The sequence below is a fragment of the Aulostomus chinensis genome, chromosome 17, assembly GCF_037954235.1.
Source record: "Aulostomus chinensis isolate RoL2024-O1b breed Wild chromosome 17, RoL_Achi_v1.0, whole genome shotgun sequence".
Lineage (NCBI taxonomy): Eukaryota > Metazoa > Chordata > Actinopteri > Syngnathiformes > Aulostomidae > Aulostomus > Aulostomus chinensis.
The window spans coordinates 14,275,763-14,292,563 of NC_141336.1; the positions used below are offsets into that span (position 1 = coordinate 14,275,763).

The 16,801-nt window shown below is 42.8% G+C and overlaps 2 protein-coding genes across 2 annotated transcripts; both read right to left on the minus strand.

The window, feature by feature from the left end:
• Nucleotides 1–238: 238 nt before the first annotated feature.
• Nucleotides 239–3,496, minus strand: LOC147246414 (gap junction delta-2 protein). Its single transcript, XM_086183126.1, has 2 exons — nt 3,014–3,496; nt 239–2,365 (listed from the first exon to the last, which is right to left on the minus strand). Exons 1-2 carry the CDS (start codon nt 3,082–3,084, stop codon nt 1,522–1,524), a joined length of 915 nt encoding a protein of 304 aa, XP_086039252.1. The 5' UTR covers nt 3,085–3,496; the 3' UTR covers nt 239–1,521.
• Nucleotides 3,497–4,579: 1,083 nt separating this feature from the next.
• On the minus strand, nt 4,580–7,818 carry LOC147246415 (actin, alpha cardiac muscle 1). The gene is made up of 7 exons (XM_086181910.1): nt 7,794–7,818; nt 7,330–7,468; nt 6,768–7,092; nt 6,534–6,695; nt 6,061–6,252; nt 4,936–5,117; nt 4,580–4,856 (listed from the first exon to the last, which is right to left on the minus strand). The coding sequence occupies exons 2-7, from the start codon at nt 7,456–7,458 to the stop codon at nt 4,713–4,715; spliced, it is 1,134 nt and encodes a 377-aa protein (XP_086038036.1). The 5' UTR covers nt 7,459–7,468; nt 7,794–7,818; the 3' UTR covers nt 4,580–4,712.
• Between the last annotated feature and the right edge of the window lie 8,983 nt (nt 7,819–16,801).

Genomic DNA, 16,801 nt, shown 5'->3' on the forward strand with positions numbered 1-16,801 from the left:
CGCCATACAGGGATGAAAGTTCCCTCTAGCCTCTCTGTTATGGAGCGGAAGTATTGATGCGTCTCATTCAAGCAGCAGCAGCAGTATTGATGAGACCCTGCACAAGGTGTGTCCTGCAGTGGGTGTGGCTTAAAATCACTGCAGCAAAAGCAGGCAAAAGTTCCACTATCCCTGTGATAGGTCGGTAAAGACAAGCCAGAGCAGCAGACACAAAAGTACTGCACCTCACACATTTCTGGTGTACATGAATCCCACTTTTATTTTCCACAGAAAAAAAAAAAAAATGATGTTCAGTATTTATGCTGATCTGTTTCGGTTACATTTAAAACCTTTCTATGAAAAAACTGTAGCACCAGAGCAGATTTCTATTGCCCGTTCTTTAGTAAAAATGTCAATTTGTGCTATTTTCCAGTTTTATTTGATTGGGGAGAAACATTTCTTTCTTCTATATAAAAAAGAGACTAGCACTTTTCATTTCTTTTCCAGTCATTTGCGAAATAAAACGGAGAAAACTTTATATCTTCATTTTTTTTTCATCTTCTCCTCCTTCTTCTCCTCTCGTTTAAATCACAAGAAAATAAAGCAACTTTGGGGAAAACCATAAATTGATAAATAAAAGAAAGAAACTGGGCGGCATTTAGCATAATCCAAGCAGGGAATCAGCTTTCATGATGATTATTATATATTTATATATTTATATGTATACATATATATTATGTTTATATACAAGTATGGCACTTGATTACACAGAAAGCAAGAAAAACACTTCACAAATAAAAGCAGTGGGCGCTTTGGTGTGTTATAAATTAAGGAAGTCACAGACATTTGCAGCAAATTCACCAGATACTGTTTGCAATTAGCTATAAAGCAATGGAATGGTTACATGTTAAGGTCAGTGGTGCAACACAGGCAACAAAAACATGAAGTACGCTGATGTATCTGAACCATTAAGGATTTAGATATCTATAAATCTGGTTGGTAGTATGATTTTTTTTTTTTTGTCCTTTTCACCACTGGTGCCATTTAATTATTGAAGCCTAGAAGAGGTGGAAATAAAGTATTTTTAAAAACACCATCAGGTCAGTAGCACTTTTTTTTCTTTTTTTTTTTTTTGGATAGGCTCTTCAATTGTTCACCTCTTAGTGCAATTTTTGCGTTTACTCTCTTCAAGTACAAGCCCACAAAGAGTAACGTGAACACATGGTCTCCGTTTAGCATCTTACAAAGTATAAACGTTACTAAAAAGTTGCATCAGTGCAATAATAAATAAGTTAACAAACGTGATCTTACACGTTTGCTATGAAGTCCTTAAAAGACAAAGAAAGAAAGAAAAGAAGAAGAAAAAAATAGCCCACTTCTTGAAGTCATGACAGGAATTAGGCGTGCGGAGCTATCCATCATGTCCATCTCTGGGTTTTTTCCATCTTTAGGTGTGTATCTGTATGTGTGTGAGTGTGTGCGTGTGTGTGTGTGTGAGAGAGAGAGAGAGAGAGAGAGTGTGTGTGCGTGCGTGTGTGTGTGTTACACATACGCAGAGTCACTAGATTGAGTACGGCCAAAATTGGGCACACTCATCCTGGGCAAGTCCTTATTTCTGATCTCATAGATGGACTTCCGTCGAGCTTGCACGCCTCTCACGGCTGTTTTGATTTTCCTCCAGCCCAAATGATTGAGTTCAGCCAGGTTCAACACCACGCAGAACCCGCTGACCGCGAACATGAACACCAGGAACACTGTCTTCTCTGTAGGTCTGGAGACGTAGCACTCGACGTCTTTAATGCAGGGGTAACGATCGCACTCGTATACTGACGGCACGTTGAATCCATATAGGAAGTACTGACCCACCAAAAAGCCTATCTCCAGCGCGTTTCTGAACACCACCTGGATGATGTAAAACCTGGAGATGCCCTCTTGTCGCCTCATTTTGGACTTTGTAGTTCTCATAGCCGAATTGGGGATCTCTTTGACTTCTAAACAGTCCGGTTCAGCTTCTTTGGTGGAGTTCTCCGTGTTCTGAAGTACTCCATTAACAATGGTGTTCTTGATCTTTTTGCTCTCGTCTCGTTTCAGTGAATCTTGATCCTTGTCTAGTGTCAGATAGACTGTCGAGTAGCGCCGCTCCTTCTGCTTGGCTGACTGGTGCACTGAATAGGTGATGAAACAAAGACTCGGCGTGCACACCATGATGATTTGAAAAACCCAATATCGAATATGTGAAATGGGGAATGCCTTATCGTAGCACGCCTGGTTGCAGCCCGGTTGTAAGGTGTTACAAACAAACATGGTCTGTTCGTCATCATAGACAGTCTCTCCAACTATTGCTACGATTAGAATCCGGAAGATGACCACCACTGTTAGTAGGATCCTAAAAAGCAAGCAAACAAACAAACAAATGTGAAAATAAGTGTAAATATTCGTGGTTTATTTGTTGTGTGTGTGTGTGTGTGTGTGTGTGTGTGTGCGCGCGCGCGCGCGCGTGTTAATTTGAGGAGCTGTCCAGTGCTGAAACAGGTCGCTCCGGGTGTTTTCTTACCTCTCCGCTTAGTGTGTGCGTGTGTGCGCGCGTGTGTGTTTAATGGGGTAAAATGACAAGTTATCTGTGTGATCAATGGAGGGGAAAAAAGACCTCAACCACCTCTCAAACTCAACAGCTCACACTAAATGGATGAAGTGAATGAGTGAAATGAAATTAAATGTGTTTTGTTTTTTGCGTTGGTTTTTTTTTTTTTTTGGGGGGGGGGCTGTTTCACTTTGCAGCACCATCCCAGGCTGTGAAAAAAAAAGACAGCTTGAACTACTCAGCTGCCTAGTTTAAGTAGAAAGACAAAAAGAGGGAAATCTGTGAAATAAGACAAAAAAATCCACAACACAGACACGGAGGAGGACTGGGAACCATGCTACAGGAGATCCGTGAGGCACAAGACAGAAACGGGGGTCTGGGAACCATGCTAAAGACGATCCTGGAGGCTGCTGCGATTCTTCTGTCGTTCTTGGTTTCTGTTGTTCATCTTACCTTCCTATCATAGTAGAGTGCTGCTGGACAGCAGCCTCCAGGAGCCTCTCTAGTATAGTCCATTCCCCCATTTCTGAGCATCCGGAGAAGACGAGGGCACAACGGCACTCTGTTCAAATCCCTCCAAAAAAAAAGCGCGTTATGTCCCGTGCCGCTTCTCTCCTCTCTTTTTTATTTTGCTTTTGTCAGTCTCCAAAGCGTCCGATTCGGGCTAAAAATGCATCCGTGATGGGATGCTGCTTCTGCTGCTGCCGCTGCTGCTGCCGTCCCCGCTTCTGCTCCTATCTTTGTGCGCTATCTGCTTGGTTCTGTGCTGAGCGCGCAGCGAGCGTCCTGCTGTGTGCCGAGCGCTCCCACGACGCTGCCACACTTTTCCTTGTCATGGGAGTCTGAGGGGCTGATTATTATAAGCCCTCCTATTTTCGATCTTCAGATCAGGTTGATGGGCTGTGCGCTGCGCCTGGATGGAGGGAGGTTGGATTTAATGTCTTGCCAGCGTTAATCCGCCTTTAAGTAGTCTCCCCCCCCACACACACACACACCCCTCCCATGCGTCACGTACGCGCAGACAGGTCGGTGGAGCGCAGCCAAGAGTGCCGGGCTTCACATTTTCAATATTTCACTATTATTAAAGACAATTATGTAGAGAATGCTACGGCCTGGTTGTGTATTTTAGCGTCCCTGGTTCCACAGGAGTGTGAAACGACCACATACTAATAGCAACCTTCCGGTGCACCGTGTCCTAGCGCGAGGGTCAAGGTTACATCCTAGTTTGATTCTTTTTTTTATTATTATCATCATTCATACATCTTTTCTGCAAGACATGTGCTACGTATTGTACTATTCAACCAAACTTAAATAAGGTTGCAGGAGCAGAAAGGATTATACTGTTCTGCAAAAGGATAAAATCTCCCTTTTTTTGGAGGGGGTGGGGGGTGGTGGGGGGTGGGCGGTTGTATGCGTCGCACACTGCTGGCCCAGCTGGTAGAGCTGTTGTTTCCACCTCAGGCGAAGATGATGCTCTGGGTGCAGTGACAGAGTGAAAGTACCATCCGAGTTACAAATCTCTTCATACTGAAGCTTGCTTGTCTGCGTGCGTGTGCGTGTGCGTGTGTGTGTCTTTCTTCTATCACATTTCTTTCCCGTGTGTAGGTTTTTAAAATAGGTGCAAAGTATTTGTCTAATGTTTGTGATGATGGATCATACATTTACCATGATCATTATTTTAGACAAGGTGCGATAAGCTTGTCCAGCAGGATGACGCATCACGTGACAGCCGTGTTTTCACTCAATGAAACTTTGTGAGGTTCATGAGGTGGCTGATCCTCTCCGCTCACCTTAATCTCCTCTAATTCAAACCTGTAATAACCTTTACTCGTCCATCACGTGATAAGAGGACACACACACACACACACACACACACACACACACACACACACACACACACACACGCACACACACACACGCACACACTCCAAACACAGATCACTCAGTTCCAGAGAAAGAAAGGCGGAGGAGGCGTGTACTGCAAGTCCCGGTTCTTTTTTTTGTATTATTATTATTATTTATAAAGCTATACATATCCACATAAAAATTGCACTTGAGTGTAAACAAATAATTTGACGACAACAACTTTTTGGGGCGGCTGAGCTTTTGGCACAGATGAGAGGAGGTAAGAGAGGGTAGAGACAGGAGTGGTTCAGAAGCACTTCCTGTGGACGATGGAGGGTCCAGCCTCGTCATACTCCTGCTTGCTGATCCACATCTGCTGGAAGGTGGACAGAGACGCCAGGATGGAGCCGCCGATCCATACAGAGTACTTCCTCTCCGGGGGGGCGATGATCTGAACACAAACACGTAGCATGTTTTATTTGTGCTTCTCTCCTCCTGTAAAGTCCTATTCATCAGTCAGGTAAAGTTACCTTAATCTTCATGGTGCTGGGTGCCAGAGCAGTGATCTCCTTCTGCATGCGGTCAGCGATACCAGGGTACATAGTGGTGCCGCCGGACAGGACGTTGTTGGCGTACAGGTCCTTCCGGATGTCAATGTCGCACTTCATGATGCTGTTGTAAGTGGTTTCGTGAATGCCAGCAGATTCCATGCCTGTGCAAACACAGCAGCCAAGTTAGTGACTTCTACCCCTCCCGCAGCAAGCAGCAGGAAACACGACGGCCTCTGGCGTCAGCTGTCTAACAGGTGCTGAAGAGGACAGCTCCAGTCAGCTGCTGCGTCAACGTGGACAGTTGACGGCACTGCTGGTTACTAGAGGGCTGATAAGCCCCCCCCCCCCCCCCCCCCACCAGCTGGTGGTGGTTAATGGGAAGGCCCCTTGTTATAAAACAATACACAACTGCCTTAAGTAAGCACAGTTTCACTTAACGGTTAAACCACTTAATTTCATCTAAACTAATAAAAACTTCTAGTGAGGTGAAATAACTTCTCTTCGTTTCTGAATGGTTGTGGATTTTTTTTTTACTGGATTGCTTAAGAATGAAAAAAATACTCTGTGTGTGTGTGTGTGTGTGTGTGTGTGTGTATGTGTGTGTGTGTGAGTGTGTGTATGTTTTCCTTTATTAAAAGTAGAAATGTCAAATATAAAATACTGCAATCTGAATTTGTTAAGCAGAAATATGACTGAAATACCAAAAGCACTCGGTGAAGGGGACTTAAAGCTCAAATTAAACTTGACTTGTTAGTATTCCTGATGATTTGCTGTGTAAGCAGAATTTTAGTCCTGCAACCGGTGAAAGGGGGTCCCACTGAAAGACTTCTTGGGATAGCCGAGTTCTTAAGCAACATGTTTAAGAAGTAAATCATATTTTTGTGTGTAAAAATGTAAATATGTGTAACTTCTGACTTTAAAACGCATTGAGAGGGGGGAGGAGTACTTCGTCCTCTAAAATGTTGAGTAAGAATAGCTTAAATCAGCATAAAATGGAAGTTCTCTAGTAAAGCAACTTAAAATGTTCTATGAACTATCGAAATAAATGACTTTTGGTCAAGTTTAGTCTGTGAAACTATCAGCTTTCCAGCATTATGTACGCACCGATGAAAGAGGGCTGGAAGAGAGTCTCCGGACAACGGAAACGCTCGTTGCCGATGGTGATGACCTGACCGTCGGGAAGCTCGTAGCTCTTCTCCAGGGAGGAAGAGGAGGCGGCGGTGGCCATCTCGTTCTCAAAGTCCAGAGCCACGTAGCACAACTTCTCCTTGATGTCACGCACGATCTCGCGCTCAGCTGGAGGGATCAGATCAATCAGTCAAATCTGTATCTCATAAATTGTCATATATGGAACATTTATTTATATTAAAGTTTATTCCCAAGCAAGAGATATGAAATAAACCGTTTTCATACACGCTAAAGTTCAAGTTCTCCCGACTATAGTTAAGTATTTCAAGTTTGGTCACGTTTCTTTGAAGTTATTCTTGCGTGTTTAGCATCTGTACATATTATCAAACCTAAATTGTAGCTTTGAGTGCAAAATAAGCCGATAACCAACCGACAGTTGTCTCATTTACCGGTTGTGACAAAGGAGTATCCACGCTCCGTCAGGATCTTCATGAGGTAATCAGTGAGGTCACGACCGGCCAAATCCAGACGCATGATCGCATGAGGAAGAGCGTAACCTTCGTAGATCGGCACATTGTGGGTCACACCATCACCGGAGTCCAGGACGATACCTGAGGATGGTGATGTATCAGTTTATTCTTTCACTTAACAAACACGTCGCGCACCTGTGAATGAAGTCATACCTGTGGTACGCCCAGAGGCGTACAGGGACAGCACGGCCTGGATTGCCACGTACATCGCGGGAACGTTGAAGGTCTCGAACATGATCTGAGTCATCTTCTCTCTGTTGGCCTTTGGGTTGAGGGGGGCTTCTGTCAGTAACGTGGGGTGCTCCTCGGGGGCCACGCGCAGCTCGTTGTAGAAGGTGTGGTGCCAGATCTTCTCCATGTCGTCCCAGTTGGTGATGATGCCGTGCTCGATGGGGTACTTTAGCGTCAGGATGCCTCTCTTGCTTTGGGCCTCGTCACCGACGTACGAGTCTTTCTGGCCCATACCAACCATGACGCCCTGATATGGGAAGAGCGGGAATCAGTGGATTGGGGACAACAGTGTAACTTTCGGCTGCACCAAAATGAATATAGATCCACATGCTCGGAATCTTAAAGTCGCTGTAACTGTGATTATTGATGCGTAACTCTGGTGCGTAATTACGCACGATGGCGACAACTCCCATCATTCGCCTTTGATGCTCTTAAATGAAAAAAAGAAATACTCGCTATTCCATGGAGCTTGTAGATTGTTTACCTGGTGACGGGGGCGACCAACGATGGAGGGAAACACTGCGCGAGGTGCGTCATCCCCGGCGAACCCAGCTTTCACTAGGCCGGAACCATTATCACACACCAGGGCGGTTGTCTCGTCGTCGTCGCACATGACGTCAGCTCTGCAACACGTACGTTAAGGTACAGTTAGCTCCAGTGCTCCATATTGCCTCTGGACTGTGTGAAGTGTTGGTGAATATAAATCTATCTATTTACTACACAATGAGTTCAGTAGCACACATGCACCACGCCAAAGTCCATGATTTTTAGAGTTTGAAGTCAACAACCGGACAATAAGGAAAAAAAGCATTTTTGCTCCAGTTGTGATGACATGTTAGTCAAAGGGTTTGATGAAAGTCACTGGTGTTAAAAGTCCTGTATCATCCTCTTCAGAAATTAGCCACTCTCAGCTGTGGTCAGTCCTCCTCTGGTCAGCTCTGTACTCACCAGGCGCCGGATCTTGAGTGTGTAAACCAGGGGTACTGGAGTGTCAGGCCCGGCCATTTTATACTCCTAAGTGTCTGTAAGATGTGGGCCGTGCAGTGCGACCCCTTCGCCATATTTGGTAGCCCGTTGCCCCATTGACAACAGCCACTCCATGAATGGCATGACAAGGACAGGGAACTCCCGCACAGACATGCGTGCCTGCCGTCCATGTATGGAGGACAGTGGAGAGGGCAGAGAGACACAATGTTAGGCTTCCTTTTGATCTTGTTTCTCCCTCCTCATAAATCATGATCATCCTATATCATTGAAGCCCCCCACCACCTCATCAAGGCGTCAGACACATTTATGTCTGCTGGGAGTACAATCCAAGAATCACAAAGGCAATACTGAAGGACAAACACCTTCTTGAGCTGCTCTGAGTTTCAGTCTCCTCTTCTGACTTCTAAGATTTGATGTTAAATAAGTAATTCAATCATTTGTTTCATCAGTGTAGTTTTGTGTCAAGTTCTCCCACCCAAAACTACATCAAATTAGACAGAGGAGACATACAGCAGCACCAAATGCAGAGACCACTTGTGCCATCCAGCTGGTGTCAGCAGCTGTTGGCCTCTTTGAAGTATCTGGTTTGTGCGAACAAAGAGAGGGAGGCCACTGTTCTACACTCACAGTCTAGCGTGTGCGCGCGCATGTGTGTCTAAAAACACTTCCTCAATTTCATCGTGAGCCTGCACTATAAATAAAAAGCCCTCTACCACATGAAGTAATTGAAAAGATACTTAAGCAAAATGCTTCTCATAGAATGAATTAGCATAAAATCAATATCTTCCTACAATTCTAATCAGCTGCTTGGAGGTTATTGACAAGCCAGCCATGTAAATTTATTCCATATATGACAAATGTTGCCAAATATCAAAATTCATGCTTAGGTTATGCTCCCCTGCTCTTGTGTGTATTCTCTTTAATGATATGAAACCACATGAATACCCTCTGCTGCAAATTCAAACTAGGAACCACGCTATGCTGTCAGAAAGAGAAAGACATCAAAGGTTATTGCAGCGCGTTGCATTAACGGCATTTACAATTGGTTCTGCTCGGCGCCCTCAAACACCAAGCGCTCTCGAAATTAAATTTTTATGTAATAAGACTCAAGGTATTCGAAACCTTTGCAGATACATTAAAGAAAAAAACAAACAAACAACGACAACAACGCTGACAATAGTTGTTGTTCGCCACATCAAAAAAAAATGAAGAAAAAGGAACATCCCTTGTTGTGACACATGCCATATTCTTTCTTTATTCCTCCACCAAGGCAAGAAGAAGGCATATGAAATGACATTGCCGGTTTACTTGAAGCAGATAGAGCGCAAGGTCTGAAGGCTGTGAAATAACATTGGCTAAGAGCACTGGATGGTCCCACCACAAGGAGGACAAGACAAAAGGGCACACCAAGCCATGAATCATATGCTGTTGTCACCCGACCCCGAGCCATAACCCTTCTCTGTGTGACTCTTTGTTTTGCTCTTATGTAATGAATGGTAGGGCTGTGGTCTGCTTTAAGCATCCTTTTGCCCCAGTATTCAAATAATGTTAACATTTTATGACCAGAGCTTAGTTAAGTCCGTCTACGGCCGGCAGATCGAGGGGGGAAAGGTCGATGAGCGAAGGTTTGCCCTTGTGACGAGCTTGAGCTGCTACAATCTGAGCAAATGTCAAAATCTTGAAGTGTAAAATATTCTGTTCAGAGAGCACCCATGGGTGTGAGAAGCTCCTGCCCGTGCCTGGATTAGACACAAAGACTCTTGGAGGCTGTTCAAACAGTCCTGTAGTGTGACTTTCACTTTAGCTGCAACTGAGATGAAATCATTGTGGCACGATCCTCCTCCTCCTCCTCCTCCTCCAATTCATATCCCCCTCAGGAGGTCAGCCATATTACTCAGCAGTAAAAAAAAAAAAAAGAGATAATAAGGACAAAACTATCCAGAACAACAACAACGACAAAATATTGATCTCACTGGGAGAATTTTTGCATCATAAACAGGGTACCAGACCCTTGAAAGAAGCCTGAGGGGAAGTCATTTGCCTGGTGCACGTTTACAGGTTTGACCAAAATCAATAAAGTGCACATGTAAAGGGAAATATCCTGAAGCCTGATGTGGAAATTTCAACTGCTCGCCAAAAACTCCGTCTTCCCAAATGTTTTTTTTTTTTCTTTTCCAAACGTGGAATAAGGATCTGTTTTGCGTATCAGGAGACATTTTAAAAGGTCACAGCTGAAAGAAGGCGTGGAACATATTGCTCAGTGAAAATGAGGTGTTGTTGCTCCAGCAACAAGCTGTTGGCTTCTAGCTTGTTTTGGCTACCTGAGAGGAGCTGCCACTTCTATCATCCATGATAGATTTTCCAGTGTTCTGTTGCTGCCCTCTTTTTTTTGTAAGGAAGCCGCAGTGATTTAATGCAGACGCGGCTGATGAAAATGCTTTCCTCTGCATTTAATGGAGTCAGTGCTATCATTATCATTCGCCGGTTTCAATGTCTTAGTCTGAAAACAAACAACAACAAAAACTGGGGGAAAAAAAAAGATAAAGTCGTGGTTATTTGAGTACAGTGTGATTTTCTATAAATTGTTTTATGAGTATTGTTTGTATTTGTGCTTGACTTAACCAAACAAAAACATTCAAACTTAATCTCACCTTGCTAAAATCAACAGTTTTAAGAGGTCGTTTTACACGGCTAGGCTATAAGATCATTGGACACTCAAAAATAAGTTCTTTGGATATGGGAATTAAAGATTAACGGCCTGATGCAACGTAGAAATTTCATTTACTTACTGTATATAATCTACCGCCAAAGTGATGAAAGGAATAACAACAAATTGCAACAGCATCAAAGCGTTTCTTATGGTCCAGTTTGCAAATGAAAAATGCTTTACACAGAAATTCACTTACGGAATTATTCTTAGTAATTTTAATTGCTAATGAAGGCTGCAATTGACCGTTTCAATAATTGCATTGCCTTCGTTATTGCAAATAAATCAGTTTTAATGACAGAGAATTAAAACAAAATATCTAAGACATTGTTCCTTAAAAAGCGATGAATAGCTATGGATTCCTTTCACCAACTAACCATTTATAGTTTTATCTTTAAAACAAATGTTGCTGCACGGTGGTGCAGTGGTCAGCGCTGTCGCCTCACAGCAAGACGGTTCCAGGTTCGAGCCCCGGCTCCAGCACAGGATCTTTCTGTGTGGAGTCTCCATGTTCTCCCTGTTCCTGTGTGGGTTCTCTCTGGTACTCCAGCTTCCTCCCACAGTCCAAAGACATCAAGAGGGGACGAGGCTGATTGATACTCTAAATTGACCATACATGTGCCCTGCGTGGGTTCTCTCCTGGTACTCCGGCTTCTTCACAAACACTTTAACAGGTGATTCCACTGATTAACACTCCTCTATGGCTGAAGGTGTTTTAATCAGTGGAATCACCTGTTAAAGTGTTTGGTTGGAAGGAAAACCTGCATACACACGGCCCTCCATGGCACATGATTGCCCACCCCTGCTCTACATTTACCATACATGTGCCCTGTGATGGACTGGTGACCCGTCCAGGGTGAACCCTGCCTCTCGCCTGTAGCTGCTGGGATAGGCTCCACCAACCACCCCCCCCCCCCCCCGCGACCCTGAACAGGAACAAGCGGAAGACAATGGATGGATGGATGGATGGATGGATGGATGGATGGATGGATGGATGGATAAATGTTGCGGTTCATCACTATTCTCTATGTAGCATCACAACTCTGTAGCCTTCTGAAACTATAACTGAATCTTCTATCGTCCAACCTCCAAAATTAAAAGTATAGTTAAAAGTAAAAGTTACACACAAATATCCTTAAATCAGATCAGGAATAGTCCTTTTACTCTTGTGAACGTGGAGCGCTGAAAAACTTACATACATCAAAACGTGCATTTTATGTTTACACGTATGAAAATTGGAAAATTACAGATCCGAAAAATTGAAACTCAAGTGTGATATTTGTTCTCTCTCTGTCCGGCTCATGTATGGAAGAATTTTTTTTTTTCCTTCACTGCTCTCAGACACAAATCAAAAATTTACTAGTCCCACTTTTTGTCCCCTGCAGCCCTTCCCAGTAAACACTGCCAGCGTGGCTTCAAGTTGCTTCATCGGTCCGCTGTCAGTCTTCTGGGAGGAGAAATAGAGAACAAAGTTGAAAAAAAAAAGTCTGACAGTTTTCGCTCTCTTTTAAAAAAAAAAAAAAATTCCTTTAAGTGTTTTTTTATCCTCTGGACGTTTGGGATCAACATTGGGCAGACAGAAAAAAATTATACATATATATATATATATATATATATATATATATATATATATCACATAAATGTTACGATACATTTGGGCTTTGGCCATCTCACCATAAAATTAATGATTTGTCTAAAATTATAACTCAAGTGAAGTTTTGTCACTGTATCAGTCAACAGTGAGGAGTGGAAAATGAGGTTAAAAAGTACTTTGGAATGAAGATGAAATATTCATGAGTTAAATTTGAATAAGCCACAAAATAGACAGCTACCCAGATTTGTAAGGTAGGCTCAGCAACAACATGCTGGTAAGTCTTTACAGGGATTCCTATAAGTGTTGAATCCTGAGCTATTTTGGGCGGTAGCTCAGAGTACAAGGTGCCAGTCAAAAGCTTCTGAGGTTTTTAGGCAAAAAACCCCAAAAAAACATCCAGAAGTTGAGTTAAATATGATTTTGTGTGCTTAAGCCTGATGTATATATTTAGACTGAACTTCTGCAGCCGTAATTCGAACATATTTCGGTCTCGTCGTTTTTGTGAACGCTGCAATTTATCTGCGTATGATTCCGCAATTAAAAGTGAACTTTCCCTTGAGCGTCATTAAAGTTTTGCCCCAAAGAAAATAAATCAAATGAATGCTTTGATGCTTGTTGGTATTTTTCTTCTCCTGGGATATCATTCTGCTTTTCATTTCCCTTCCTCACATATTTAAAAGTGAGGTTAAAGTGGCACCATATTGGCAGTGTATTTTCCTAGCATCGGCACGAACGGCTGAAAAAGGGAAAGAGACAAGCCTTTCATGACAACATATTTTTTCCTGAAAGGATCAACTGCTGCAGCATCACCGCTGGGCCCTCGCAGCTCTACTGAAGCGAACCAAACTGACCCCAACAGCAGCAACAGTGCAGGGAAAGGTGATTTAAGGTCACTAAATTAGTCCATGCCAGATAAAAATGTTAATTTACCATGATATTCCTTTAAATGCTTGGTCAAGCACAAGCGTTCCCTCCCCTATTTGTCATGATAGCTCAGAGCACACCGGGCTGAGTCATCGAGGTTGAAACTAGGAAATGGCCTTAAAGACATGGTACTAAAACATTCTGATATCCTCCGGAGAAGCGCCATGGAATGGAAGCACGTAGGGAAGTTTCATAGCACTTAAAAAAAAGAAAGAAAAAGGAATGGCATAGCTGCTTTAATGCTTTGTCATTATATTCAAAGTCAGTGTGATACAACGAGGAAACGGCCATTTCAATTCAAAGGCAAAGTGCATTACATATCGTGTTTTCACTGATGTTTGTTTGTTTGTTGAAGTAAAAAAAAAAAAAACCTTTGCTGGTGTAAATATTAAAATTGGCGAGGAAGAACCCGCTAGGTTTTCAGGAAGCAACAAACAAAAAGTTCTTTGTCAGTGTTGCAGCATTGGGCTTTAAATTGACACAACGTTCACAGCCTGTAAAGGGTGACATCATACTGAGTCCCCAATATGGCCGCCACGGGAAGTTCAATTTTCAGGTCTTACCTTCTCATATAAAACACCAGATCTCATTGAGTTGACAAAAATATGAAGCGAATCCATCACAGCCTATATGAGATAACCCAAGATGGCAGCCACAGGATTTAGCAACAGGGATCAATACAAATCTGGCACTCTTTACAATGGAGTTCACAACTAACAGGTTTCCTTATGCATTAAGTATCTAAGAACTAATGTGTTGTCTGATACAATTTAAGTGTTAGTTTCTGCTAACAGCACACTGTCTGCTAATGTATTCGTGTCTGCTTACTATCGCGTCAGTTTCTGCTAACAATTGTGTTGTCTAACAGCTAATGGGTTAGTGTCTGCTAACTAGCGTGTCTCTACAAACAAATGCACTGTCCTCCACCTAATGCATTCGAGCCTGCTATCGTGTTTGTGCCTACAAACAAAGGCATTGTCTGATATGCTAATGTCAGCTAACAAGTGTGTTAGTGTCTACAAACTAAGGTCTTGTCTGATAGCTAATATGCTAATGTCAGCTAACAAGTGTGTTAGTGTCTACAAACTAAGGTGTTGTCTGATAGCTAATATGCTAATGACAGCTAACAAGTGTGTTAGTGTCTACAAACTAAGGTGTTGTCTGATATCTAATATGCTAATGTTAGCTAACAAGTGTGTTAGTGTCTACAAACTAAGGTGTTGTCTGATAGCTAATATGCTAATGTCAGCTAACAAGTGTGTTAGTGTCTACAAACTAAGGTGTTGTCTGATAGCTAATATGCTAGTGTCTGCTAACTAACACATGGGTAAGGGGTAGATGCGTGTGAGGAGGGGAACATCTGGGGAAGGTAGAGGAGCCTTGTGCTTACTTGTGCTGACATGCTGCCAAGTGTCATAGCCATTAACGGATACTAACATGAGTTCTAGTGTGGACACAAATGGTGAGCTGTGCCAGATTCTGCTGAGGTTCAGTGTCAACAGATACAACAGGCTTGTGTCTTAATGCATGTGAAACTAAAAAGAGTACCTACAAGAATGCCAGAGGCACATTCTTTGGATGAAACACTGAATCTTAGATGTTGAGTGGAGGAACCCACTTTCCCCTTCAAAGTTCTTCTCTGAGAACTCTTCACCCTTCCTTCTGGGAGTTGGTTTCAAAATTCAATAACTTTCTCAGGCATAAACCCACAATATCAAACCTAGCAGCTGTCCAGCACTTTGAACCACTGGATCAAACTTCTCAGACCAATTTTTTTGGCAGAGCTTTTCAATTTTTAATTAAGTTGTTTTCTTTCAAAAGTTCCAGAGTTGAAAAGAAGCTCGAATCATGAATCAAAAAAACCTCCAAAGATTCGCAGAACTTTCTTGGTAAAGCACGCAGCGAGTTATATTCTCAGTGAGACTGTCCATAAACAATACATGAAAATACATATATCATACTTTGATGTGGTCAGTTTGTTTTAAAGTGGCTGAACATTTTACATTGGCAACACACAGAACTTGTGTAAACCTTGTATCCAAGTTTTAAAACTCAAATGGAACTTGAAAATAATCAGATTTTCTTTCTTGTGTGCAATGGGGAAAGAACAGGTATCTATCTATCTATCTATCTATCTATCTATCTATCTATCTATCTATCTATCTATCTATCTATCTAGGTAGATAGATAGATAGATAGATAGATAGATAGATAGATAGATAGATAGATAGATAGATAGATAGATAGACAGATAGAGATGTGTGTGGGGCAGTATGGCTTGGAGGTAGAGTGGCTGTCCAGCACCCGAAGGGTCGCTGGTTCAATCCCCACTTCCCCCTGTGACCATGTTCAAGTATCCCTGAGCAAGATTCTGAACCCCTAATTGCTCCTGATGACCCTGCGATGGACTGGTGACCCGTCCAGGGTGAAGCTCGCTAGGCTCCAGCCCCACCCCCTTGCCCACCGCGACCCTTAACGGTTAAACGGTATAGAAAATGCAGCAGCAACTAGCAGGTCTTAAATGTACTGTTTGTATATGCGTATATTTGAAAGAAATGCTTAACTTATTTTCCCATCTTTAACTTCTTTTTTCATTCTGACAACTTTGTAAGGTGTATTTTTAAGTTTTGTGTTGCAGTCTCCCAAGCGGACCGAAAAATCAATTCAAGATGTCAACGTATTCATGTGACTTATTGTGTGTGCTGTGGCATTTAAGCTGATATTTTGCAAGTTGTCAAGAATTGTCTGGCTGTCTTCTATCTAATTCATATGAGGATAAGCTCCGCGACCACGTAAACAAAATTATAGCAGGGGAACTAGAAATCACTTCCTATCTCCTCATTATTTACCTCCACCTTCACACTGCGGATTTTCCATCGAAACACTCGACACAGTCATTCAGCCAACAGACACTCAGGGCAAGTTCAAAGCACTTTTAATCGTATTATAAGTTTCCATTGAGTCATTTACAAGTCTAAGCATTTCCTTTGTTAAGTTGCCATTTTCATGCTTATCTTCTCGGTGCAGTGTCATCGTGAATTAAACAGCAAACACCCAAACACAAAGCCTTTTTTTCCCCCTCCTTACCAACAAACCCACACAAATTTGAAATCCATGGTTAATTAGGTGTTAACAGCACTCGTGGAATCCATTTTCTAGACCTTGCAGACCGTTTTTGGTTACGTAAGCAGCTATAAAGTTTGCATCGAGGGCCCATCATCTTAGGATGTTCTCACACACAAAAACAAAAAGGAAAAAAGAAAAACAGGCATGAATTCCTTTACTGTACAAACGCAACCATCTTGTGTTCAGTTCAGATCACTAAAAGTGGATCTCAACACAAAGGCTTGCTGTGCCTCATGTTCAGGGCGCAGGTTCGGCCCAGATTGGCACCCTCTAAGAGTAGATCGGAGAGTCGGTCCAGGCCGAGACAGGTGGTGAGGGGGCTGAAGAGACCGTAGAGACCTCCTAAGGTGATGCTGAGGGGCCAGCCAATGAAGAGCAGGACCACCAGCCAGATGATGCACCAGAAACAAGATCCGCAACCACCCATCCTTGTCTGAGAAGAAGATAGAGACATTTTAGTGCTGAGATAGTAAACTCACCCCCTCAACACACACACACACACACACACACACAAACTTATTCGGAGCATTTTTGACATTCTTGTGTCGTAACAATAGCACCAGTGTCCCTCTTCGGCAACGAGGTGAGGTTATCAGATTGAGACGTGCCTCGCTGATG